The sequence below is a fragment of the Leucopleurus acutus genome, assembly GCF_964270905.1.
Source record: "Leucopleurus acutus genome assembly, chromosome: 15".
Lineage (NCBI taxonomy): Eukaryota > Metazoa > Chordata > Mammalia > Artiodactyla > Delphinidae > Leucopleurus > Leucopleurus acutus.
In genome coordinates, this window is record NC_139157.1 from 79505340 (window position 1) to 79532233 (window position 26894).

A 26894-nucleotide genomic window follows, 5' to 3' on the forward strand; every position below is an offset into this window, starting at 1 on the left:
CACTCGCCCAAAGCAGGGAATAAATTTCCAAGAAAACAAACAGTTCTTCCCCTGGGGTTGACGCCTTCCTTCTGCGATTGGCACCGGAGAGAATTAACCACTCATCATCTCGAGCGTACAGTGAAACGGTTACGGAGAAAAGGGACGGGCTTACCATCTGCCACCGGCTTGGGCTGGGAGCTCTTGAGCCGCAGCGAGGGCCGGAAGCGGGTGCGGTCGTTGAAGCTCCAGCTCTTCTGCACTTTGGTGGGGCTGCCCTCGGTGGTGATGTCCGTGCTGGGGGACCGCCTGTCGCCCAGCGAGGCCTGCCTGCTCTTGACGCTCTGGCCCCGCGGGCTTGCCATGCGTACGCGCTCCTTGAAGCTGAGCTTCTGGCTGCGGGTGGAGTACAGAGCAGCGTTAGCACGTTTCGGGCAGTGCCGTCCACCCACGTGGGTAAATGCTCAGATGAAACTGCATACGACCATGTACTTCAATACACAGAATGTTCTTAGCAAGTAGGGGCACAGCGATACAGTTTTCCCTTATTGCAAACTTAAGCTTTATGGAACCTCTCTGTTTGCATTCAAGTCCGTCTCATTCCACAGTTTTGCACACCCTTCCTGGATTCAATGAAGCCTGAGACCGAGCACAGCGGTTTGTGCACAATGACGCTGGAAAGACCAGAGAACTGGTTTGGTGTTCGCCTTAGAAACAGATTTTAGATTTAACCTCAACTTTTGAGACCTAAAAAAAAAGGTTTTGTGTTTTGTTTTTTTCTGCGGGGGCGGGGGGAGCATATCTCTTTGTAATTTCTAAAACATTTGTACGGGAAAATGGGGATGACAGTTACACATGCACATGTATCTACAGGCTGCATGCATTTTATACTCCAGGCAAGATTACGATTTCCGGATCCATGCAGTCTCAGAGCGGCTGGCGGCACTGCAGACAATACTAAACATACGACACTTAACACCACGTTCATTCTGGTGAGACAAAAACCACACAAGGTAGAACGAACACAGCTTATAATGAACGAGATGACTGACTGATGGAATGAGACGCTGTGTTCACCAGCAGTTTCCTGATATTAGACAGGTTATTGATTTGCTTGGCAGCTCCTGGTAAATTATATTTGTTCACGTTCAGTTCTCAGACACCAGCTAGGCCTGAACTGAGGTCGGTTGATAGAGGAAGTGTTAACAAGGCAGCAAAACACGGAGTGCACCTCCGGGCCCTCCTGAGCACGGGTCGGGTGTGAAGGGCCGGGAAGGGCAGACTGCGATCAGAGACCTGGATTGGAGTCCTTCCTCGCCTCTAGCTTGGAGATAAAAATAGCAACATAGCTGACGGACTTTTGTGGGCATCAGATGAACTGTATGAAGCTCTGTGGACCCAGTCTGTTTGTGTTCTTGTTCATTTATAAACTACTGTGCTATTCATTAGAAAGTGATGCCATGGGGGGAGGGATAAATTGGGATATTACCATACACACACTACTATATGTGGAGCCCTACATCAAGGACACCCTACATCAAGGACACAGGACAAAAACTCCGGAATTAACCGAGCCCCCATAGCAACTCTTGCCACGGTCTCTCCTAATCTAAACTGGACAGCCCCCCGACTCCATACTAGGCAAAATATTCACCATGTAGTAACCTTGTATCCTCCTGACCAATCACCTAATGCCATCCTGCCAGCAGGAATTTTCTTTGTCCTGAGGCTATAAAGGTTGGCTACTAGCCCACAAAGGGGGTCGGCTCTCCCTGGTCTCTCAGGGAGTGGGCCCGCGGGATTCGCAGCGCCCCTCACCATCTCTGCTGTTTGTTCTCAATAAACTCACTCTTTTCTAAAATTCTTCAGGTCTGGACATTCTTCTTCCAACCCGCGCTCGGACCACGACATTTTGGTGGCCTGTATGGGGACATCTCCTCCGCCACCTCCTCTCCTCATTCCTTGGGACCTCTGTGAACAGGCAAGCTTCCGTGAAAGCAACAGAGGAACTCTGGCCAGGGCCACACCCTGGTGTGTTCCGAAGCCTCCACGGCTCGCTTTGCCCCAGTAACTGCCGCCCAGAACGGGTGAGGGTCCCTCTGTCTTCCTCCTGACTGTGGACTAGGCCGATTGATATTATGCGGGCACAGGTCAGGCATTTAAAAGCCATTAGGGCGCTTGCCGCTTTAAGACTCCTGTGAAAGGATAAGGGGGTCAGGGAACAGACCAGGCTGTTAGCGCATCTGCCCCCAGCAAGACAACTTCCGTGCACCGTGAGGCACGTATTGGTTCAAGCAGAACACTGAGCCCCCTCCCCTTGGCCGCCGCCTTCCAGGCAGGACTACAAGGCCGATTCCTCAGCCTGTCTTCTCTGTTACACTTTCACCTTTTTCTCCGTCCAGATTGACTTACAGGAGCCTAAGTGTTGCCTCTGAGCCATCCCGGGAGTGCTTTTCACATTTCAGGGCATCGCCAAGCGGTGAGTCACCCGGTGGGTCCCGGGAATCTCTCTCTCTTTTCTTTCTTCCCTGCCCGAGTCGCATGGTGCCTCAGTCGCACGCTCAGGGGTCACCTCTCACGGTCAGACGCGATTGTTGGGACAGTCGGCCCATTTTGTGCCTTAGTCACATGGAGGGCTCACCGGGACAAAGGGGACGCCTCTCTGTCAGCTGGTGACTCTCAGTACCCCCTTTCTACGGCGTACAGGCTAAGAATGGGTTCTGCTATGTCTCGGGAGCCTCCCTCAGACTCACCCGTCGGCTGTATCCTCAGAAACGGGAAAAATTTGACCCTGAAAATCTCAAATAGAAGAGGCTCATTTTCTTTTGTAACACGGCTTGGCCCCAGTATAAACTGGGGGACCGAGAACAGCGGCCCCCTAATGGCACACTAAATTATAACACGATCCTCCAACTTGATCTCTTTTGGCGGAAACAAGGAGAGGACTCAGAGGTTCCTTACGTCCAGACCTTTATGGCCCGTAGTCAGCATCCGGAGCCGAGGGACTCATGCCGCACGTGTCTTTCTGTTGCCGCCTTATCCCCCCGGCCCCCCCTGTCTCCCTCTCCAGCAGATCTCTTAGATGACCCTCTACTCGACCTCTCCTGTCCCCCGCCCCATGAACCCCCTGCTTCAGCCCCCGACTCCATCTCAACCCACAGCTCCCCATCAGCCACCCCCTTATCAGGGCGAAAGCCCCTCTCCCCTCCGCACACAAGATCCAGGCCTGCCCAACGCCAGGAAGTAGCAAATGGAGACATGGGCACTATTAGAGTCCATGTTCCCTTTCCCATCTCTGACATTTCCCAAATTCAAAACAAGTTAGGTTCCGTCAGTCAGGATGGCCACAATATTCTTTAGACTCCAGAGAAAACTGGTTAAGATAAAAATTTTTTGAGATTGCAAAAGGGGTTTCTTTTTGCATGTGCAGTTAGAAAAGCTAGTCTGGGGCTTCCCTGGTGGCACAGTGGTTGAGAGTCCGCCTGCCGATGCAGGGCACACGGGTTCGTGCCCCGGTCTGGGAAGATTCCACATGCCGCGGAGCGGCTGGGCCCGTGAGCCATGGCCGCTGAGCCTGCGCGTCCGGAGCCTGTGCTCCGCAACGGGAGAGGCCACAACAGTGAGAGGCCCGCATACCACAAAAACAAAAAAAAAAAAAAGAAAAAAAAAGAAAAAGCTAGTCTGTTGAAATAGTTTTTTCAGAATCCTGACCCTGAGAGAACAAAAACATGCCTAGGAAAAAGTCTGAAGTTAACTCTTATCATGTCCTTGAGCTACAAACACAGCCCACTTTGCCTGAGACTTCAGCCTTGGGTTAATTAGTAGAACTTCAAGCCAAGGGGAAAAAAAAAAAAGAGGCAAAGAGACATTTTAAATCTCAAGTGGAAACTATGAGATCTCTGACGGCCTGGATATATGTTTATGTCTCAGTATGTGTCTGTGTCTTTGGATAACATTGCGGAGGTTAATTTGTAAATGAGCTCCATTTAATTGGCTTAAAAGAAAAGTAAGCACTTACAAATAAAACAATTCTCAAACAAGAAAAATTAAGCTAAATTTCAGGTTCACATAAACTGGGAAATAGTCAATATTAAATTAATACCTGGTGTTAATGTTTTTGTTTGTTGATCTAATTAATATAGACATGTCTTGAGCCATCAACATTAAGTATAATACTTTTATTGTGACTAGGTTTAATATAAACTAAATAAGATCTTATTATATCTGTTGCAAATTTGTCAGCAATGAAAATAACTCAATGTGAGGAAACTTTTTTTTTTTTTTTGCAGTATGCGGGCCTCTCACTGTTGTGGCCTCTCCCATTGTGGAGCACAGGCTCCGGACGTGCAGGCTCAGCGGCCACGGCTCACGGGCCCAGCCACTCCGTGGCATGTGGGATCTTCCTGGACCGGGGCACGAACCCGTGTCCCCTGCATCGGCAGGTGGACTCTCAACCACTGCGCCACCAGGGAAGCCCAATGTGAAGAAACTTTTAAGAAAAGAAAATACAAATGAGATAAGAGTTTTGGGTGAACCTTTTAGGAATAATTATGTTTTAGAAATGTCTACTTAAGAATAATCTCTCCAGATATTCGACAACTTAAAACATTCAGAGTTGTGCTAAATTAAGTGAAAGGATGGAAGTTTATTAAATAACTAGGCCATTTCAAAATAAAATAAGATACGGAAACATTAATTACTGAACATTGGCTTCCTTTTACAGAGAAACAAAAGGTTTGGAACTATTAAAAAAATGTGTTTGGTGCCACACTGAGATATTTTCTATAAGAAAGCACATTCTTAAAAAATTATTATTTGGATGTATGTTTACCTATCTACAGAGTGCTGACATAAAGGACAGTTCATGGTTGCTTAAGGAAAGTAGGATGTATGTTTTTAGTAAAAAATGGTATGAGGAGTGGAATTACATTTTATTAAGAAAAAAGGAAGTAGGTCTAATTTAGAGTTGACTGCTCCTGAATGGAAAAATAAAGTGAGAGATACAGAAAGTGATAGAAAGTTTTGTGAAAAGTGGCCCCTCAGGAAAGAGTTTTATTCATGGTCAGGACTGACTAAGTTTATAATGAATTTAATTAAGTGAATGAATTTTAGAAGTAAGCTGGTGCAAAACTTGAATTTGGCTTTTCTTTCTGTTAAGAGGACAAATTTTCTTAAAATGTGGAACTGCCTCTGTTAACAGATTTTAAATTTCTTTACCTCCTAAGTGATCTGTTCTGTACTTGCCTTTGAAATCTTTTATTGTTACCTTGGCTAAGTAAATAACTATTGCTTCCTTAAGTGCTGTGTTCCACAACAGTAACCAAGTTACTTTGTTAATTTTATTGTGATCAGATTTTAAACGTGCCTTCTTACCATGCCTTCATAGGTCTTTTGTCATTATAGACACTTACAGTTTCACTCTAATGCCTTTGCAAAAATGCTTCCTCTTCAAGAAGATTTATAAAAAGGACTTTTGAATAAATACAAGTTTCTGACTTTCAGACTATAATGCCAAACTTGGTAAGAAACTGAAGAATTCGAATGAAAAACCTGATGGCTTCATAAAGCTGTTAACAAAAAGGATTAATTAGCAAGGACTGAATGAACTGGTAAATGTGGTTATAATTTTCTATAATTATAGAAAATTTGCATTCTATCTGAAAAATTACTGGTTTGAATCTCTGTTTTCCAGGTGTGAGGAAAACCTTCCCCTCAAACAAATTCTGACTTACGGTAATTTGGTAAATTATACCTTTGTGAGCAAAATTGAAACATTTACCTCTTGCCTCTGTCTGCTTCCTCCAGAGATGGGAAACTCTTAGGTTCCCAGCAGCTTTATCAGATAAATTAGGAAGGCTACCTCACTAACAGATACAGAGATCTCAAGGTATTTTGGGAAACTTGAAAAGGGAGTTATTCACCTAGATTTGGTAAGCGAAATCTGTGACAGGCCCTTGGTGTGAATTTCCTAGCCCTGAGAGGTCTTTTAAAAGTTCAGTCTGAGACTCCTTATAAAAATTTCTGCATGCGGAAAGCCTATATGATCAGTTATATAAATCATCAGGCCAAGCTTAGTGAGACCAGGCTGAAATATCGTTCTCTCTCTGTTAAGAGAACAAAGTTTTCTTGGAATGTTGCTTTTAATAACAGACTATGTAAATTTCTTTGCCTTTAAGCAATTTGTATTTACTTTTAAAATCTTTTGTTACTTTGGTAAATAAATATTATTTCACAATGATCTATGAAGATCTTGGCACACACAGATAAAGTCCATTCTGCTTCTACAAAAATCAACCCCTCACTGCCAGACTTTTGCCATCCTGATGCCCTTAAAACATGGCAACAGTCTATTCCTAAACCAGGGAATTTAAACTGGGTAAACAATAGCTGTCGGTCAGTCAGGGCTATGGAAAATCCAAGAGGGCTGCTTGGCTTTTTCCAGCTCCCTGACAAACCTCGTTTTTCATTTGATGGGGTAAAGCCTTCCCTGGCCGCAGGGTTAATGCCCTCACAATGAGAAAAAAAAAAATTACGTTTCACTGAATATTAAATTCTAGTTTTGTTAATTAAGGTCTGTGTTACCGAGACTCACTTCCCAGATAGTTCCTTGATGTTATGTTACATTGCTAAAAAGTTTAATTGAATTATTAAAGGACACTCTAGTTTGTTTCTAAAGCTTATCTCAGTAATCTATTTTCGGATGAAGATCAGATGCCCCAGACCTACAATCAGGGGATTATGCATACTGGAAAATACATAATTTAAAGGACTGTCTGCAAGCTGGACCCGTTTTGGGCTGGCTAAACGGCTTTTTTTGTAACTATACCCTCAATTTTAATCAGACTAGCCTGGAGTGGGGTCCCTGGTCAGAGGAGGATGAATATGATGTATTGCATGAAGGTAATTTCACTTTATGTTGGGGAAATTCAAGGAAAAATGCGACTAAGAAATATATTAATGAAGACCATATCCCCATAAATAGCTTGGCACTGGGAACTAAATATGTGGGGATTGGTGTGACCACCAGACGCTTACTTAGTTTAACCTCCCGACAAGACTCTCCTCCAAAATATAACATAATTCAACTAACAGTCAGGAATTTGTTATGCCAATCCCCCGGTCACACTCATAATCAGTCAGAGCCCGGATTCTCCCCTTTATGTATAGATGATTACTTCCTTGGAGTTTGGCCTTCCCAATCTAATCCTAGGCCGTGGGACCCCAGTCTATTTCCAGAGGAAAACTCCCAAAAGGTCAGGGCCTGGCTCTGGGGACCCACACGGGGGTATCCTTGAGGGGCACCGGATTTTCATCTCTATGCAGTAACGGGGTCTACCTGGATCTTCCCACACTTTGGAGGGGCCCCTGCACAATGACTGCTGTGGTCCCAGAGGCGACCATTATGACTACAAAGGATTTAGCTTCCTCAGGAGGGGCTCCCAACTTGGGTCCTTCCTCGAGGAGGCCTTAAGACCTGTCCCAGAGAGACAGAAACGAGCCACGGGTTGGGGGGGAGGGGAATGCTTATGATAATCCAGTTCTTGATGAGCCCGAAATAATATGCAGCATCTTCAGAGGGCTCTCCTGGTTTGCAGGCACACCCCTTAGAGAGGAGTGCTCTCCATCTCACCATCACGGTCCAGGAACCTTGGAAGGCTGAGGTACTAAGGAACAGCAGTCAGCCCCAGGCTCTCCGGCCGAGGGGGTTTTACAAAACAGGCGGGCCCTTAGTGTTATAACAGCTGAGGCGGGGGGTGTCTGTGCCCTATTAAACCAGACAGGCTGCTTCTATATTAATACCTCCGGCCAGGCTGAAGAGGACCTTCAGATTCTAAAGAAAAACATCAAATTAATAGAAGATTTAAAAGAGAGAGCAGGACAGGGCCCCAGCTGGCTTTCCAGCCTCCTCTCCTCTCTGGGGATCCAGATATGGACGTGGCTATTGCCCTTGTTGGGACCATTAATCCTGATGGCCTCTGTTTTGTTGCTTGGCCCCTGTATTATTAACACATTATCTAAGTTCGTCTCCCGACAGGTTCAAAAGATTCAATTCCAGGTGGTGCTACAACAAGGATACCAGCCAGTTGGCACAAGGACTACGTTGGAACAAGCCGCCTTATCATTCCATGGACTCTCATCTCCCTCCGTAAATACACCCTGACAGAGAGCGGGCACTGGGCCTCAGGGCCCCATGATGCCCCGGCCAGCAGGAAGAAGCTAGGAATGGTCATCGCCCCTTTCCCCAGTGACCTGGGCTCCTATGGCCCGAGATGGGGATAGGCAGATAGTTACTCATGAGCAGGGTGTTAAGGGGCCAAAGATTTGGCCCACAAGTAAAAAGATGGGAGAATGTAGAGCCCTGCATCAAGGACACCCTACATCAAGGACACAGGACAAAAACTCCAGAATTAACCGAGCCCCCATAGCAACTCTTGCCACGGTCTCTCCTAATCTAAACTGGACAGCACCCACCCCACCCCTACTCCATACTAGGCAAAATATTCACCATGTAGTAACCTTGTATCCTCCTGACCAGTCACCTAATGCCATCCTGCCAGCAGGAATTTTCTTTGTCCTGAGGCTATAAAGGTTGGCTACTAGCCCACAAAGGGGGTCGGCTCTCCCTGGTCTCTCAGGGAGTGGGCCCGCGGGATTCGCAGCGCCCCTCACCATCTCTGCTGTTTGTTCTCAATAAACTCACTCTTTTCTAAAATTCTTCAGGTCTGGAAATTCTTTTTACAACCCGTGCTCGGACCACAACACTATACATGAAATAGACAGCTAAAAAGAACCTGCTGTACAGCACAGGGAACTCTACTCAATACTCTGTAATAACCTATATCGGAAAAGAATCTAAAAGAGTGGATATATGTATAGGTATAACTGATTCACTTTGCTGTACACCTGAAACTAACACAACATCGTAAATCAACTCTACTCCAACAAAAATATTAAAAAATCCACTTCCTTTTTTATGCCAAAAAAATAGTGATGCTGCTACAGAGTGAGGGGCCCAGGGTTCTCCAGGCCTGAAGCAGTGGACAGGAAGGGTCTGAGGCCCACAGTCTGGCTGCAGCCTTTGTGGGACGTGGAGGCAGCATTCTCACAGATACGGATTATCCGAGACCAAGTGGAGGCCCTTTCTCTTCCACTTTCCGCCACGTCCACTGTCCCCAACTGCAGTGTGCAAACAGCAGATGTGTTGAGTGGATCTGTGCTGTGTAGGTAACAAGAACAGTAACGCTGATTCTTCCATGCCTAGTTGCTTAACAAATGATGTTCTAAAAAGACACCACGTTGTGTGTGTGTTTATGTGAAAACACATCAAACAATGAACTGTGCTGGTCAGCAGGTCCTGGTAATGATATAAACACTCTGGCCATGCAGCTGACAGCTCCAATCCGAAGGGCAGACACAGCTGAGCGGCCGGACTGAAGGCACATGCAGAGAGCAGGCAGGCGGGTTGACACGGGAGTCAGCAGTTCAGGGCTCTTAAGACAATCCCATCAGGCAAGGCTTTCTCTGTACTTGACCAATGTGTGATTACATGGTGGATTCACTCAGCAATAGCAATAATAACATCGTAATGCTGCATCTTCTTATTCCCAGGCTAGGTTCTCCATGTCATCCAAAACTCACAACATCTAAACAAATCCTCAAAGGGATGGTGCTCAAAGTGTCTACTCTTTTCAAGCTTGTTTTTTTAATAGTAAAAATTTCAAACCTCTTTTCAGTTTCGGCCAATCTGTTCCATCATTTAAATTTATGATGATCTGGTTCAGGAACACACCACTGCACCTTTATTTAGAATAACGAATGGCTCGTCAACAGAGCTGCCATTACAAGTGTTCTCACTATACTTTATCTAATCCATTACCTTTTCTGGAACTAACAGATGCTAATTACTATAGAAGGTTGGGTTTAGTTAATATCAAATTATTTCTCAAGCTTTCAAGATATCTCTCTTTCCTTTGCCAACTGAATGAAGAGGAAACTGATAAAAACATCATAAAACCATTTAACATGAAAGTTAGTTTTTGCTTTTAAAAATTTAAATTGCTAAAAAAGTAAAAAAATCTAAAATAGGTATCAGCATTAAATCCACCATGGTTTATTTACGGTAACAAAATATTTAAAAACAATTGCTCCTATAAGAATATTTTAAAAAATTGCCCCTATAAAACATTTAATATTGTCTTTAAGAATTAATGGAAAGTGGAAATAATATAATTTTCTGAATATTAGTACAATTTAAGGCACTTAAGTTGACATTTGAGTTCCAGGTGCCTCTTCCCCTTTTGTCCTTCTAAAGTACATGAATGTTTGCCAATGTCTAATGTTAAAAAAATTCTCTAGAACTATTTTAAAGTGAACTCAACATAGTACACACTAAATTAGAAAAAAAAAGATGTAATGTTTTCAGTCTTTGTTCTGACATAATTGTATGACAGTTAAGAATAACATCCTAATCCAGAACTTTTTAGCCAAACAAAATTTCCTTTTCCAAGGCAAAGATCTGTTCTTGTGTCCTCCTACAAAAATGTCACTTTCATTTATGTTTCTAGTTCACTTCCCCTTTGGAAATCAACAGAGTATCTTGATTAGATGACTATTAAACGGACTAGGTGGCTGTTACTGAAAACACACATTGATTACAAATATAGACTCTTCACGAGTCCACTGAAGTTTTCATAATTTTTTGGCTTTTTTCTGTGATACCTATGAACATGATTTTTGAGGAAGGTTTACGTAACAGTGTTTTTAGGTAGATTGCCAAAGATTATCCCCAAGAGACAACAAAGAGGTCTCTCTTTGGAGAAAGTAACCAAAAGGTTGCTGTGGTCATTGATGGTGTGCAGCCCCTTGTCAAGTTCAAACGGCTGGGAAGTAGCCGACCACTGGATGATCCCTGCCAGGGACTGGGCGGCATCATGACATCCCCATGGGAATCCTCTCCGACTCAGAACCCTGGAGTTACTGGTACGCTTAATTAGGGCTTTAGCCCTTCACAGGATTAGCATCCTACAAATTCTCGCCTCTGGCACAATATGCCTATGGAACCAGGACAACCCAGTGCGTGCACAGCGCAGCATCGTCCCACCACCAGGAGGCGCTGCGCGCACCTGCCTGTTTGTCCCCAGGGCTGAGAGGGTCCAAGCAGGCAACAGGCAGCAGGGGAATTACGAGCGGGTTGGAAACCTCATTCAAGAGTCCTTAGAAGAGTGAGTCTGAGCAGGGCTCAGTAGGGTGGCAGAGTAACCTGGTCATGCACCTGAGGTTAGTTGGCATTCTCAGATCTCATGTCAGTAGCCGGGATGCTGGTACCTCTGCTTCCATGAGGTGTGTATTCTGAAGAGCTTCTGCTTATGACTACAGACCTTACTAGGAGTGAGGAGACACAGCAGCAGTTACTAGGTGGTCACCACCAGGAAAGTGTTCAGGGGTTTGTGGTCTTTCTTGAAAAACAAAGCCATTTGGCTTCATCATTGTTTCTCATATGTTAGTACAAGGACTAGTTAAACACTAAGGACAAACTGTGTAGTTTAATTGTGCTGCTCAAAACAGATCCGGTGCTCTTAATGGTTAAGTAGAAATAATCAGATTTGACATAGGCATTCCAAACGATGGTAGTCTATGTCTTAGCATCTGTTTCACATGAAAATAAGAATATAAATATTTTAGGATATAGCAACCTTTGTAGTAAATAACAATGCAACATAGTATAAATGATGGAGGAGTAAAATATTCCAGAACTTTTAAAGATAAATACTTATAGGAATCAATGAAATAAATAACATTAATTGCTTTGAAATTAAAAAAATTCTTGATTTGTATGAAGCCTGCACTTGTAGTTAAGATACATAACCAGTTGTAAGAACGCATGTGCCAAAAGAGAAGAAAATATTCTAGGTTGAATATAAGAAAAGCATTTTTCTTGTATTAAGTCTTACTATGTGTTTTTAAAAGACTAAATCCTTTCCCTCTATCAATAAAGGTGAACAGAAGGAGAAACCATTTAAAAAAAATGTTTTTGAAACAACCTAGCCTTTTGCCAATAAGGATACAAGCTGACTACAGTGAGAAAAGAGAAACGGTCTTGTCTTACTGAGTTTAGTTTAACAACACATGTAGATCATTCACTGTACACAGAAGAAAGAAAATGTAAACAGTGGAAAATAAATGCAGAAGAAATATGAGCACACAATGTCTTCCATCAGTGTTCTAGATTCTCTCCCAAGACTCACACTTCTCAGAACCTAATAAAGGCAAGCACGCAGGGGCAGTTCCGGCAAAGCACCTGGTGGATCACAGCACAGGATGAAATGTAATAAAAGAGTATCACTTATGCTTTAACTTTTAAGATACCCATCTTTGTAACAGCCTCACAAGTACCTGTTAAAGCAACTTCAGAGAGTCCTACTAGGAAGTCCAGCAGGGTTCCCTTAGTGCCTCATAAAGTGCCTTAAGGCAGTTTAACTACAAAGCAGGCACACAGCCACCAAGTGTTGATTAAGGAGACAGAGTAAAGCAGAAGCAATGAGATTTACAGATAATCCCCAAATGTCTGATGTATGATCTATACCTGTAGCAATAAAAACTTAACAGGTAGGAAGAAGTAAAAGCTTTCTTGTACCATCGTGATGACTAACAACCTAATCAACCTTGTCAAGGAGGAAGAGAAAAAGGTGAGGATACCGGCTGAATCCAGCTGGATGGGTTTACAGGTAGATTCTCTTCTCAGAAAGTGACAATGTATACCCAAACAGAGAACCATCTAGCTTAAAAAATGAGTTGGAAAAATTACTTAATGGAATGATTAATTAAAATAAATCAATAGACACCATTTACCACCACATATGAGATTAGAACTGTTTTAGTGGGAAGATAGAGGGAAACAAGTGAATGGTGAAATGATGCCCAAGAAGCTGTGTTTACGGCTTCAGCTGAGGAACAAAGCAGGCTCAGTTGAGATGAACGGGGATTCACACCTGACCCTGTACCGATGTTCACTCCTGTTCAGCTGAGCTAGATTAAAAAGCCCTTTTGGAGACTGATGAGTTGGATTTTTTTCTTTCTTGGCCGCACTGCGTGGCATTTGGGATCTTAGCTCCATGACCAGGGATTGAACCCATGCCCCTGCAGTGGAAGTCCTAACCACTTGACCGCCAGGGAATTCCCTGACGAGTTGTATTTTTAAAGAAAAATTTTGGATCTGTCACAAACAACATGTAACCAGCTTGGGGCTGCGTGTCTTTCCTTAGCCCAAGATGCTGTACATGAATTTTTAGAAAACATATCCTAACCTCAGTGTAGAAAGACAAAATCTAACAAGAATGTCCCGAAGCAGGGAACCCAGTACCCCAGGGGTGTACGTGAGCGTGTGCAGTGCCCACTCCATCCTGCAGAGAGAGGCCTGATCTACAATCCTGGCCCCTCAGTCGGAGGGCGCCAGTGCCGGAGGGGCGCTGGCTGCTGTATTAGACTCTTCTATATCTGGGACCCTCCAAGCTCTCAGAACAGAGAAACCGGCTCCCCGCACCGCCCCCCCCCACCAACGCCACCTCCCGAGGAAGTATTTAGGAGATTCCAGGCTCTGGAGGACAACAGAGTTGGCTGCAGCGCATCTACGCTGGTCTATCTGAATCACATCAATACAGCCTTGGCCCAAGCAGTAAAGGCTCTGCACTTGGGCTGTGCTGGTCAGTCCATCTGAACTTGGGTCCAGCGCCCACCGGCAATATTCTGGACCCAGAGCTGCTTCCTCCAAGGGGGAATTCTCATTAGGATGCACCTCCTTTGAGCGGATTTGCTGGAGTGCGGCAACTTTGTTATTTCCTGAGATGTTGCTATTGTTGTTGCAACATACTGCATCCATTAGGCAGTCTTGTTCATTTCAGGGCCACAGCAGGGGGGAGAAAAGGTAATACTCAAGCGGGGCTGCAGCTTAGTTCCTTCAGATTACTGACATGTTTTTAATTTTTCATTTTCTCTCTTTCTATATTCCTCCTCTTTACCTCTTCTGTTGGTGTTTTATCTCTCTTCGCATAAAGTACTGGAGGTCCGGGGCATTTTATTACTCCATCCGAGGGGTATTTATTGAGCACATGCCCTGTCATAGCTTCACACACGGTGACGTGATGTGTAACCGGAAGGCAGCAGACCCGAGTGTGTGTGGGTGAAGCGTGAAGGCACGCATGCCACGCACGAACACACCGTGTGTTCGTGGTGATTTCTGCCAAATGGCCAATGACCACAGAGAAGCCAGAAATCTCTGTATGATTCTCTGAGTCAATAGCGCAGCTCAGTGGTTCCATGTATATTCCATGTATACCTGCCGACAGGGGAGTGATCTTTGACAGACTCAGTCCCAAGCATGCAGAACAGATTTTAACATCATGACATTTAAAACGTTTGGTTGTAGTCTTTTTGGTTCGTGTTTGGCCCAAGGGGCGGCAACTAGACCGCCTGGGTTCTGCCTGTGCTCTCTGCTTGGGTGACCTTGGAAGAAGTGCAGCATCACCACCAGCCCAAGGTGGCCCCTCACTCAGCGCCGCCATGGAGGCTGTGCTGAAGCAAACACCTCCACACCATTTGCAAATGTCCCCTTTGGAGGATGAAACCGAGACAGGTGACCTGATTCTCAGGTAGCTGCAGAGTCCCTGCCAAAGAGGGTCTCTGCCCTTAGGACTTGGAGATAGGTTCCTCTTTCTTTTTTATTTATTTTTTTAACATTAACTGTAAATTGATAGGTTCCTCTTTGAGATAGTCTGTAAATGGACAGCTCCCAAGACAGGGAAGACTTCAAATGTCCCCAAAGAGACTAAAACAGCTTATAATGGCTATAATTTATTTTGTTTAACTTTCTTTGAGTAGTTTCCACACAGAAGGAGGGTGGGGTTTGCGTGGAGTCTACACAAAGGAGGACCAGAGAATCAGGGCTATTCAGCCTGCCTCTTCCAGGGTCTAATGCCCAGAACCTCTCTTTGGGCACAAATCTCTTTAAAATGGAGAAGAGCAACTCTTCAAGCTATTAAAACTTTCTGGAAATACCACCCAGGAATAGCCCATGCCTTCTGCTCTCTATCTGCCACATAAGAGAAGGGTCTCTACCACCACCCCCTGTGTAGGCTTCCCTACCCTGGAGGAGTGGGTGCGTCTGACCATGCCCGCCTCCCATCGTGAACGAATGCGTTTATGTTTTGGTTCATAAGCGTTTTAAGTGTTAACTGAGATAATGCAGAAATGGATGACCCAGAGACTCATCACCTCAAGAGAACTCTCAAAACTGATTTCAGGACATGAAGAAATGTGTCATTAGTATATCAGTACCGAGCTAAAGGAACAACCCCTGCCCAGGGCTGGCCAGGGGTTGCCTGTGTTTCCTCATTACTAGAACGGGTATCAATGACAGGAAAAGCCTTGTGTCCCTTGTGGAGAGGAATTCCAGGTGTCTGGGACTCCCTGTTGGTTCTGCCTCTGTCCCCCGTCACCCCACCTGTGCTGGGACCCGCCTGCTCTGTCCTCCAGGGCTCTGCTCCCAAACCCAGACCTTCCCTGGCACTCAGGAACCCAGATTAAAATGTTCTCTTTCAGCTCCTTTTCCCTCTGGGTCTAGTTTTCTGCTATTCAGTCTGATACAGCATTTATTTCCTTCTAAGGCACGCAAGAATGACCACACAGCGTAGCTGATCTGGTGAAGTGTCCAGGAGGATTACCTTCTTCCTAAAGGAAGGGAGACTATTCGTTTGGATCAGGTCACCTGAGTAGACCTCGGCTCTGAATGAGCGGGAGATGTTGCACAGAGAGTGTTCTTACCTCCTGGACACAGTGTTCATTTTGTCCCTCGCTCCTACCCCCTCCCCATACCATACTGTTTCTCACTTTAAAAGAAGGACCCTGGTGAAGGGGAGTATATCTTATCCTGCTTCATGGGATTTGAACACTTGGGTAAGACTTCTGTCTGGGAAAACAGTAGCAAGGAACAACCAAAGACCGTAATTATTATTTTTACCCCAAACATCCCATGCTCTGCAGATTGTAAAAAGCAGTGAGTGAGTTAGGGAAAGACACTTATGCTCCCAAGGGGGGGGGGGGGAATCAACAAAACAGCAACCTTTGCAGGCAATCTTGTGAAAGGTCCCTGTTAACCACCTTGTATTTGTTGGTTTTGCTCACATGATACGCAGTTAAAACATCTGTTAGGCATCAGATTTATCAACAAACACGAAGCAGAACAGAAATCACAAACCTGCTTGATGCTTCCCCTTGTTCTTTCCTCCAGGTGCGTGCAGACAGAAGAGAAATGACGAGAAATGGTGAATACATTTATAGCGCTTGATAATGACCAAACTGGAGACTGGGGAATGAAGTACCTTAATTAATCCTTTCTGAGCAAGAGCCATACCAGCAAGACACTTTATCACGAACGCACCCAACTTTCTGACATACATCCTTGGTGGCACAGACCCGAGACAGCACAGCACCAATACTGCCCGCATGTGACCAAAAACTATAGACCCTTCATCCGCCTAAGTTACCCATGGTTTAGGCAAAGCGGTTCTGGTCTAACCGGCATCAGCAGAGACCGTTAGAAGGGCGGTGTGGGTTGTGCTGAAGCTGGAGTCCCTGTGGTTCAGGCAGACTCAATCTGGGTTAGTTCATCTGTGACCGTGGTCTTGTGTCTCCGTCACTTGTTGGGGCAGATTTTGTTTTTGTGCTGTACAAAGTATGAATGCCCTTGCAGGACATCAGGCACACAGACAACCTAGCTCAGTGTTGGGTGGTCTGTCTAATAAGCCACCTGGGCACGTTCAGGTCTACGCAACACGGCATGGGGTCCCCGCTCTTGGCAAATGCGCTGTGTCCTTGGGTGGGAGTCTTGCTTTCTTGTGGGTCTCGGTGCTCTTATGAATAAACTGAAGGCGCTGGAGTTGGTAATCTCTGAATTCTAACCCTAAGGTACCACGTGGCACCCTAGGAGCCTGACGACTCCCTGAAGCTTCACAGACGATCTGACTCATTTCCCAGAATAGCACATTTACCTGTGCTTCACCCCTGCATAGCCTTCACTCCCTTTGAGATGAAAATCAAGAAGTGAGTTCCTTCTCTAAATCCTTCTGTTGTTAAAGCAAAACTTGGAGATAGCAACTGCTAAGACCTCCAAAGTGCACGTGAGAGACGAACTGGACCAGAAAGGAGAGTGTCCAGCAGGTCTGAGCAGCATGGCCTCTCGCACCCCGCACGGCTGTCACACCACCCTATTCCCTGGGATGAGCACGTGCAGTCAGTGCACCCCACTGTATCTCTCAACTGGGGGGGACGAGAGCACGGGTGGGTGTTTTTACTGATAATGTCATCGATGCTGCTGCAGCTTTTGGTAATACAATCTCTTCCCTGACCAGCTGTTTAAAATTGCAGCCCCGAACGCTCCCCCAGTTCCTTCCCTACTTTACTTTTCTCTTTAGCACTTACCATCATCTACTCTATTATATGTTTTGCTTATTTATTTTTACTGTCTCTTCCTATTATCTCTTGAATATACACTCCCCGAGGCCTGGGATTCTGTTGGTTTTTCTCCTCCACTGCTGCATTCCCTGTGCCTGGAACAGTGCTGTGCACACAGTCGGTGCTGTAGGGGAGCAGAATGTGGCACCCCCAAAATCTGGCACCCCAAAGTGTGTCTCTTTGGCATGAGAATAAATTCAGGCTAATTATTTTTAAGAGACAGAAGTCTCAGGAAGTTTTTCTTCTCTCTCCCTTAACTGCCTAAAAAGAATTGAGGTAAAGTGCCTGTTGCCCCTGAATAGAGCTGTCACCAGAGAGGTCTGTAAAGAATACGGGCCAGGCGTGGTGGGGACTCAGCAGGGCCTGGAGGTGAGAGTGTCTCCATCGGAGGGACTCTGTCCCTTTTCTCTTCTGGCCCAGGAAACACCCGCTTCCTCATCCCCGTGTGAACTGCCCTTCTCCCCTCTGAGTCCCAAACTAGCACCCGCAACATCCTCCTTTGTCTTTAGCTGAAGATGGTGTTTAACGGGAGGGTTTCGCCCATTTGGGGGGATTACTCAGTTTTCCTGGGATTCTCCCGTGTATACCTGTCATCAAACTCTTGTTTGATTTTCTCCTGTTCATCTGTCTCATATCAATTTAATTCTTAGACCAGAGAGAAGAACCCAGAAGGGCAGAGGGAAAGTTTTCCTCTCTGACTGTGCTCAATGAGCGCTGACTGCACGAACGCACGGATGAGTGAACGATCTTTCCCTTCAGAAGTTCTTCAACCCCGAACGTTATAGGAAATACACGATGTAAGGAAGAAGTTTTGGTCTATTTCTTACTGTATCACCCTGCACTCGCTAAGCCGGTTAGTTATAAACGTAAAACGAACCCTCTAAGTCACTGTAAATTATTCTCCTCACAAACCTACACATTTGATTAAAGCGGGATTGCTTCCAGAGCAAAGGTTCTGAACTTGGCTTCAGGGAGTTTGTGAATACATTAAAATTTGTAGGCAGAGTTTTGATTTTTTATGCGTTGAATATTTTTCTTGGGAAAGAGTCCATAATTACCACCATGTTCTTAATGGTTTAACAAAGAACAACGAAGATTAAGAATCACTGCGGTTTGGAACAGCAAACTATGGCTGAAGGGAGAGGTGCAGGGACACTGCTTGTCACTCCTGGGCAAACAGCCGTGTTCCTCAGTAAACAAGGCCGAGACCCAGAGGCTAAGCAGGGCGCAGGGAGAGGGGAGTGGGGCTGAGGCCTGGTAGCTACAGAGGGACAGGATGAAGGCAGGTGTCCGCATACACGTTCCTCCACCCCCGTCCTCAGTAGAAACAGGGAAAACAACAGAGAAAAGAGAGAATTACGGGAGTAAAAGAATAGTTTATGCACTGGGAGAATCTGACTCATTATTGAATAGTTTTTCCAGGCTGCAGGATGACTTTTAATCCAAAAACTGCAGGAAGTGGGAAGCCAAATAATCACATATAATAAAATAATAGCCCACGCTCTCCTGTCACTTGGGAACTTTCTTTGTTTGTTTGTTTTTTTCCCACTAGCCTTTTTACACATTACCTAGCAACCTTCATAAAGACGAGACGTACAATTTCCATACAGTTCCCGTTTTTGATTCATACCCTCAAGGAACAGATGGCACACGAGTTATATTCCCTTTTTGTTTTAAAATACTACACCTTAGAGTCTAATTCTCAAAAAGGGAATTTCCCTACATTATAAGATCTAAATGCAAAGCGACTTCTCATCCATATGTACACTAGGCTGCACCCGCTCTAACACCCTGGGGTCAATGAATCTCTGTCGCAGGTGCTGGCGCAGGTTTGACCCTGACCTCTAGGAGGTGTGTCCCATAGGGTCAGAAGTGACCTTGGCCAGCTCTGGTCCTTCGCCTTGTGGATGGGAAGCCAAGGCCCAGGGCTGGGCAGGGAAGCAAAATGACAGATCCCGTGAGTTCACGATGGCCCCACAGACCTCCTTGGAGGCGGCGGCTCCGGAGAACCGGCCGTGAGGGCCTCCCCGGCTGGTTCTCTTGCACTTTGGTAAGAAGAGGTTTCTCTGAGTCACACTAGTCAGCTGCCTCCAATCCCGTGAAACAACTGGGACTAAGGCCTTGATGGGCCCTGAAAGGAAAGAGCAGGTGCTCAAACGCACGAAGTCAGCTGAGCCGTCGGAGAACTCTGCACAACCCGGGGCACCGACTACTGGTCCAGCGGATGACTCACGGGGGGCCACCCCTGGTGCTTTTCGTGTTTTACTGAGGATTTCTTTCATTAAATGGTGATTACGGTTTAGTGTGCGAGCTGAGCTGGAGTCCAGGCTTCTGGGACTAAGGACTGTTTGGGAATTAAAGATGCTGCGGCAATCGTCAGGCCTGTGCACGACCTTTCCAGCCCCCTCCCCTCTAGGCACAGGGGGGCTGCACCTCCCTCCTGGTCCCCCCCCACTCCCCCCCGAGCTGAAGCACAGCTGGGTGACCTGCTTCGGCCAATGAAATGTGAATGGAAGTAACATCTCTTTAAAATTTGGAATGTTAATTCCAAGCTGTACTCTGAGTGGTCCTGTCACCTCACTGTACTCCACCTCGTCTCTCCTTTTACTGCTGATGTTGGTTTAATCTGCAAATGAAAGCTCAAGGCCCATCCTGTAAGGGGATCCCGAGGAGAAATGACCTTAAGGGACTTAAATGTGCAGACGTGATGCTCCCCAAGCAGCCCTGCCTGGGGTCAGGGGATGGCGGGGAGTTTTAAACAGTCATTGTTTTTCAAGAACCAAGGCACTTACCTGAGGAATTCTGGTGGGCTTTACGAAATGACATATTAGAAAATAAGCATGAAATAGTATAAATAAATCTCTATAGAGTTCAGATTCTTTTCATATTTAAGCCCAGTCTGTGGATGGTGAGGAATGATACAGAATCCATTTAGTTTTGCACCTGAGCTGTTACCAAACAGCTTTGAATCTTTCAAAGAGCAACAGAGAATAAGACAAGCCCTGAATCGACACCTGTGCATGCGTGTGTGTGTGTGTGTGTGTGTGTGTGTGCGCATGTGTGGTTTGCTTTACAAACTTAAGGAAACGCGACTACAGCCCCGACTGTCGCACTGACACCTACTTGGTGGGGCTGCAGGTGTGCAAGGCCTTCAGGTGCGGCTTCCAGGTTGCAATGGAGACAGATTTCTCGTCGGCTGCATAACTACGCCAAACGCACTGCACGCGGCATACGCGGGGACATAAGAAAGAAAACAAAAGAGAGGAGGAGAGAGAATGCAATGAAAAGGGAGATTAGTAAATTAATACAGATTAAGCATCTTTTCCTTGCCATGTTCAGCCCTGATAAATGTCCGAAGGGTGAAGAGGCTTGGGTGTTTTCGCCTGGCTGTGAAATACACTCCACCACATCCATAGAACTGCTTTTCAAAATAACTCACATCAGAAGCAGAAGTACCACAAAGCATAACACAGAGGAGTTTTGGGATTGGTTAGGGAGAGACGTCGGAGGTGAGCTACCCGAGTGGGACTGACTGTGCATCCCGGGAGCCACTGCGTGCCCTTAATCACCACTTGTAAGATAGAGGCAAAGGACCCTGGAAATCCATAAGGCAACTAGTAAATTAGCTAGTAAACTGATGACCACCAGGGCATGTTAATGATGTAGTGAAATCCCTTGCGGTTGAACCATGTGGTACTCCTAAGGCTAACCATGAAGGTGGAGATAAGAGGCAGGCCTAAAACAAGGTGGGGAAACGTATTCTCAGGAATATCGTCCGAAAGCACGTAAGAATTTAATGCTGGGGTCTAAGGACACGTTTGTAGCTCTCGGATGTGAAACACAAGCTCTGTGTGCGTCATATAATTATACCTGATATATATATAACACAAAGTGTTTTCATGTAATCCCCACAGTGTGGATGAAGACCCTTACGACCCTTATTGTGTAGAAGAGAAACTAAAGGCTCAGATACATTAGGAGGTTAACACAAGGCTGGCAGAGGTGAGACCCCGCCTCAGGTTGCCTGGCTCTTGGTCTTAGAATCCCTCCACGGTCCTTTGCTGGGTGACCGTTGTTGGAGCAGCGTCCCTCTCAACTGTCCATTTCAGAGGTTGCCTGAACTTACTTTCCATAGAGATTTTGGTGAATCTCTTCCTTTGCAATAGGTCTGCAAACATCTCTAGTGACCAAGTGTTTACGCCACTCTCCTGAGAGGAACATTTTTATTATAATTCATAAATCAAAACATTCTATTTTGTGTGATTAATTCATATAAACAGGTCATGCCCCTGCTGTCTTACCATCATTCATGATTTTGAAAGCTACAATGAAGAAAACAGTGACCTAATAATATTCCTTTCCCTGGAAAACTTTGGCTGTATCTATTAAAGCTGAAGTATATATACCCTATGATACAGCTACACACTCCTGCATGTATACTCAACAAATATGCTTACACAAGCTCATCAAAAAATGTGTACTATAATGTTCAAAACAGCACTACTCTGTTTTTAAAATCTTAATATGAACTTTCTTATTTGTTTACTTACTGGTGTACAATATAAGTTACAGGTATACAATAAAGTCACAATTTTTAAAGGTTATACTCCATTTATAGTTATATTGGCTGTAATCCCCATGTTGTACAATATATTTTTGTAGCTTATTTATTTTATACATAATAGTTTGCACCCCTTAATCCCCGACCCCTACCTTGCCCCTTCCTCTTCCCTCTCCCCACTGGTAACCACTAAGTTGTTCTCTCCATCTGTGAGTCTAAACAGCACTACCCTTTTTTTTTTTTAAATATTGGAGTATAGTTGATTTACAGTGTTGTGTTAGTTTCAGGTGTACAGCAAAGTGATTCCGTTATACATATACATATAGCTATTCTTTTTCAGATTCTTTTCCCTTATAGACAATTACAGAGTATTGAGTAGAGTTCCCTGTGCTATACAGTAGGTCCTTGTTGGTTATTTTATATATAGTAGTGTGTACATGTTAATACCAGACTCCTAATTTATCCCTCCCCTGTACCTTTCCCTTTTGGTAACCATAGGTTTGTTTTCTGTGTCTAAACAGCAGTACTCCTAATAAACCAAAGTTGGAAATGCTCAAGCAGCCGTCCGCAGGCCCATACATGGGTGAGCTGTGGACTGCTAGCACAGTGGATCAGCACACAGGAACAGTCCACTGTAACTACACCCAACAGTGTGGATGAGCTTTACACGAATACTGCTGCGTGAGAGGAACAAGACACAAAAGAGTGCCTGTGGTGTGACGCCACTTCCATAAAGGACAAAAGCAGGGAAACCAATCCCCGCAGTTAGAAGGCAGCGGGGCGGCTCCCCCAGGGGCAGAGGTGGAGCGAGGGTGCATGGGGTGCTGACCACCATCTGCTTCTTTCTCCGGCTGCTGGTGACAATGGCAGCACAGTTTTCTAGGGTCTGTGCTGCATTCCCTACTCATCTTATACTTCAATAAGATGTTCAAGAAGTGATATAAAAAACTAGGAAGATATATGGTAGGACCTGAGGGTTTTTATATTATTAAGGAAGGTTTAAATAATTGAAGCCAGCTTCCTTGCCTGGAGCCTTCATCACACGGCTCACGTTGGCTGAACCTACAAATGCCTCAGAACGTACGCTAAGCATCTTGGCATCTTACAGAGAACAAAGCAGTTGTCATCGTATCATCCTGAAATGTTAGTTTTGGCAAGTGCTGTGCACTCACAATCTACAGAGTGATTCAGAGTAATCAATAAAGACACATGGGTTTATTATCGCAGCTTCTTCTGTAGTGAAGGCCAGAGCCCCGCCAGTGCTGCTTTAATTAAACAACTTTAATAGAAGGCATCAGATATATGTGGACTTGGGTACTGTGGAGGCAGGACTCACGTAGAAGTGAGAAGCACACAGCAGGCCTGGACATTATTAGATATCAGGGGGGAAAAATCCCAAACAACAATACGACAAAAAATGGGACCAAGACAATACCTGCCAAAGTTATAAAGAACGGGGGGCAGAAGTGGCCACGCTTAGAAAATTGAAAATTTTCTTAACAGTGAGATCTGGCTTCTTGCTCTTTTTCTATCACATTGATCTCAACAGCTAAGCTCTTATTCCCTTCATTAGGAGCAGAGGGCAAGTGGCATCTCCCTCGGGGCTGATACCAGTCCGCAGTCGAGTGGCAGGGGAGCGGGTACCTATTATTCTCACCCTCTAATCACTCTGTCCTGGCCTCAGCTCTCCCTCAGCTTCTGGAAGCTGAACCCAAGGCCACAACCATGTGATCGAGGAGCCGACGTTCCTCTACTTGAAGCTAAAATCACACAGTGGTTGGCGAGAGAAAGTGCCCAGAGGGATTTCATTTACATGGCACACACACTCCCAAGGAAAAGTCACCAAAAAGCAACAGGAAAGCCGAATTCACCACTTACTCTGCGACCCGGGTGCTCAAGGTAGCCGAACAAGTTCACACTTTGGTCTAGAGCTATAAGCGCAATGTCGGTATAGTTACGTTTCGGGGGGCATTTAGTCTGCCTCGTCTGCGTTACAGCTATGGCGCATTTGACCCTTTCTGGAAACCTTAATTCAGCTGAGCATCCAAAGGTAGAACCAACATGGAACGATGTTTTTCAAGAATTTCAGAAGAAAATTCAGAAAATTCAGAAATTTTCAAGAATTTAAGAAGCCGGAGAATGAAAAGGTTTAGGGTGAAAACCAGTAATATCGCTTTCCCCACTTTACTTCTCACTCATGTTTGTTCCTCAGTGGCAACCCCTTCAACTTTTATAGCTTCTGTTTCTAATTTTAAGAATCCTTATTTTTAAGGATTGTTCTCATATTTCTTTGGGGTTTTTCATCTTCTTACCGTGGAAGATAGTGACATAGCCATGTACACACCTTCCCCTGATCTCATCCTACCAACAGTTTTTAGTTAATTTTAGTTAACTTTTAGTTAAGTGTTTAGTTAGTGAACACTACTTAGTGTTTGCATTACTTTGACCCCATAACTACTGTTCCCAGCTCAGCAATGTGATGTACCATTGACTACCTTTTTCTTTCCCGTGTAATTTATTTCGGTTTTTCTTGCAGCTAGTATTGCCCTATTTTAATGTCTTGATTTGCCTTTATGTACCTAGGAGGAAAACATTCCTGAACTCTCCAACAGAACTCTAAAATCCCACTTGTCAGATACATCACGAAAGCTGTGTCTCCTTGCCGCCCTCCCTCCGGCTCTCTGCTCTCCGGCCCTGCATCTCTGGCCCTGGGACTGCCCCTCAGCAACAGCCTGGAGGTCCCCTCACTCCTCCTTGGGTGGGATCTCTTGTTCCTGGGACACCACGTCTCCTTCCTTTCTGGGTTCATCTCTTCGTTTTGGAGGATTAATTCTACCCAAGTAGCTTCTCCTGTTTTTCTTTTTCTTTTCCTTTTTTTCCATTTCAGCTTTATTGAGGTATAACTGACCTATATACAGTTGTGAGATCTTCTAAGCTTACATCATGGTGATTTAATATATGTACACATTATGAAAGGGTTCCCCCCATCTAGGTAATTAACACATCCATCACCTCACGTGTTTATTTGCTTGTTTGTTTTTTGGTGTGAGAACATTTTGCTTGTTTGTTTTGGGTTTTTTTTGAAATGCATTATTAAAGACTTTTTATTTTATTGCTATATTGGAGTATAGTTGATTAACAATGTTGTGATAGTGTCAGGTGTACAGCAAAGTGATTCAGTTATACATATACATGTATCTATTCTTGGTGTGAGCACATTTAAGTTCTACAGTCTTAGAAGATTTCAATTATACAACACTGTTATCAACTATAGTCACCACGTTTCACATTACAGCCTCAGGGCATATTCATCTCATAGTGAAAGTTTGTACCCTTTTACCCTATTTCCCCCACCTTTCAGCTCCTGGCAACCACTTTTTGCTTCTGTTTCTAGGAGGTTGACTTAAAAGATTTTTTTAGATTCTACATTAAGTGAGACCATGCAATAGTTGTCTGTCTCTGTCTGGTTCTCTCACTCTGCATAATAAAAAGGTCCATCCGTGTGTTGCAAATAGCAACTTCTTCTTTCTCATGGTTGAATAATATTCCACTGTGTATATATACTGCAAGGGAAAACAGCATGGAGGCTCCTCAGAAAATTACAAATACAACAGCCATATAATCCAGCAGTCCCACCTCTGTGTTTATCCAAAGGAAATGAAAACAAGCTATCTGCACCCCCATGGCCACTGCAGCATGATTCACAACAGCCAAGATACGGAAGCAACCCAAGTGCCCATCGGTAGATGCATTGATAAAGAAGATGTGATATTAGCTTCCTGAGTATGGGGAAATGGTAGGTAAGTTTTGAGGTTTTGCATATCTGAAAGAGTCTTCATGTTACTCCCATACGCCATGAATAATTTGGCTGAATATAGAATTCTAGGTTGGAGATAATTTTCCTCCATAATTTTGAAAATATTGTTCCACTGTCTTCTTCTAATTTTAAGGTTACTAATGAGAAATCCATGCAATCCAGATTCTGGACCCTTTGGGTATGTTCTGCTCAGAAAGCATTTAGGATCCCCTTTCTTTCAGGAGTTCTCATATTTCACAAGGGCGTCCGCAGTGTGAAGCTTTTTGTTCACAGTGCTGGGTCCTTGGGGGGCCTTTTACTGTGGCCCCTCCTGCCCTTCATTTTTGGGGAACCAGAATATAATATTTATTTGATAAAATTCCACACTTAGTTTCCCTGTATTCTTTTTGAGGTACTTCTGTTGGCTGAATATTTGATCTCCTGGAAGTGTTATCCAATTTTCCTACTGTTTTTTGTTTTATTTTCCATCTCTGTCTTTTTATTCTATTTTGGGGGAGATTTTCACAGTTTTATCTCCTTTTCTGTTTTCTTCTTTTTCTGCTCTCATGTTTTCCACATCTAGGAATTTTTTTTTTCTGAATCTGTCCTTATTCATGATTAAAGCATTACTACAAAGGCTGTATAAGCTCTGTATATGTGGCTTGAGTTTATTTTAGTGGCCTCACTTTGGAAGGCTCAGTTCTCTCACTAGAGGAAGCCGAAGTTTCAATACATCATTTGTTTTTCTTTTGGGCCAACTAATTTCCCCAGAGCAGCATCTTCTACTCTCTTCCCTCAGGAAAATAAGCCCACCTGTCAGCATTCATTTCACACACTTGTACTTAATTCCCCTGTTTCTGTTTCCAATAAAGCACCCTGGCTCCACCCTGAACTGGACCAGCCTCTCTAGAAGGAAACCGCTCACACAGAACTTCTGAAGGATCTTGAAATGCTAATCCCCAGGCTTCAGTGATGTATATATGAGGCTTCGAGTGCTGGATTCAGATTCCGACACCAGGGACCCGAGTCCTACCTCTTGCCAAGTCCCTAGGC

General features: G+C 44.7%; 1 protein-coding gene across 1 annotated transcript in view; it reads right to left on the reverse strand.

Annotated features, from left to right (window-relative positions):
• The window catches only part of KCNQ5 (potassium voltage-gated channel subfamily Q member 5), a gene marked incomplete at both ends in the record, with an annotated part of 573038 nt that overhangs the window by 57257 nt on the left and 488887 nt on the right, over positions 1 to 26894 (reverse strand). The window contains 2 exons of the mRNA XM_082855769.1: positions 155 to 375; positions 20608 to 20702. Coding sequence (XP_082711895.1) covers positions 155 to 375; positions 20608 to 20702 — 316 coding nt within the window. The remainder of the gene's footprint in view (positions 1 to 154; positions 376 to 20607; positions 20703 to 26894) is intronic.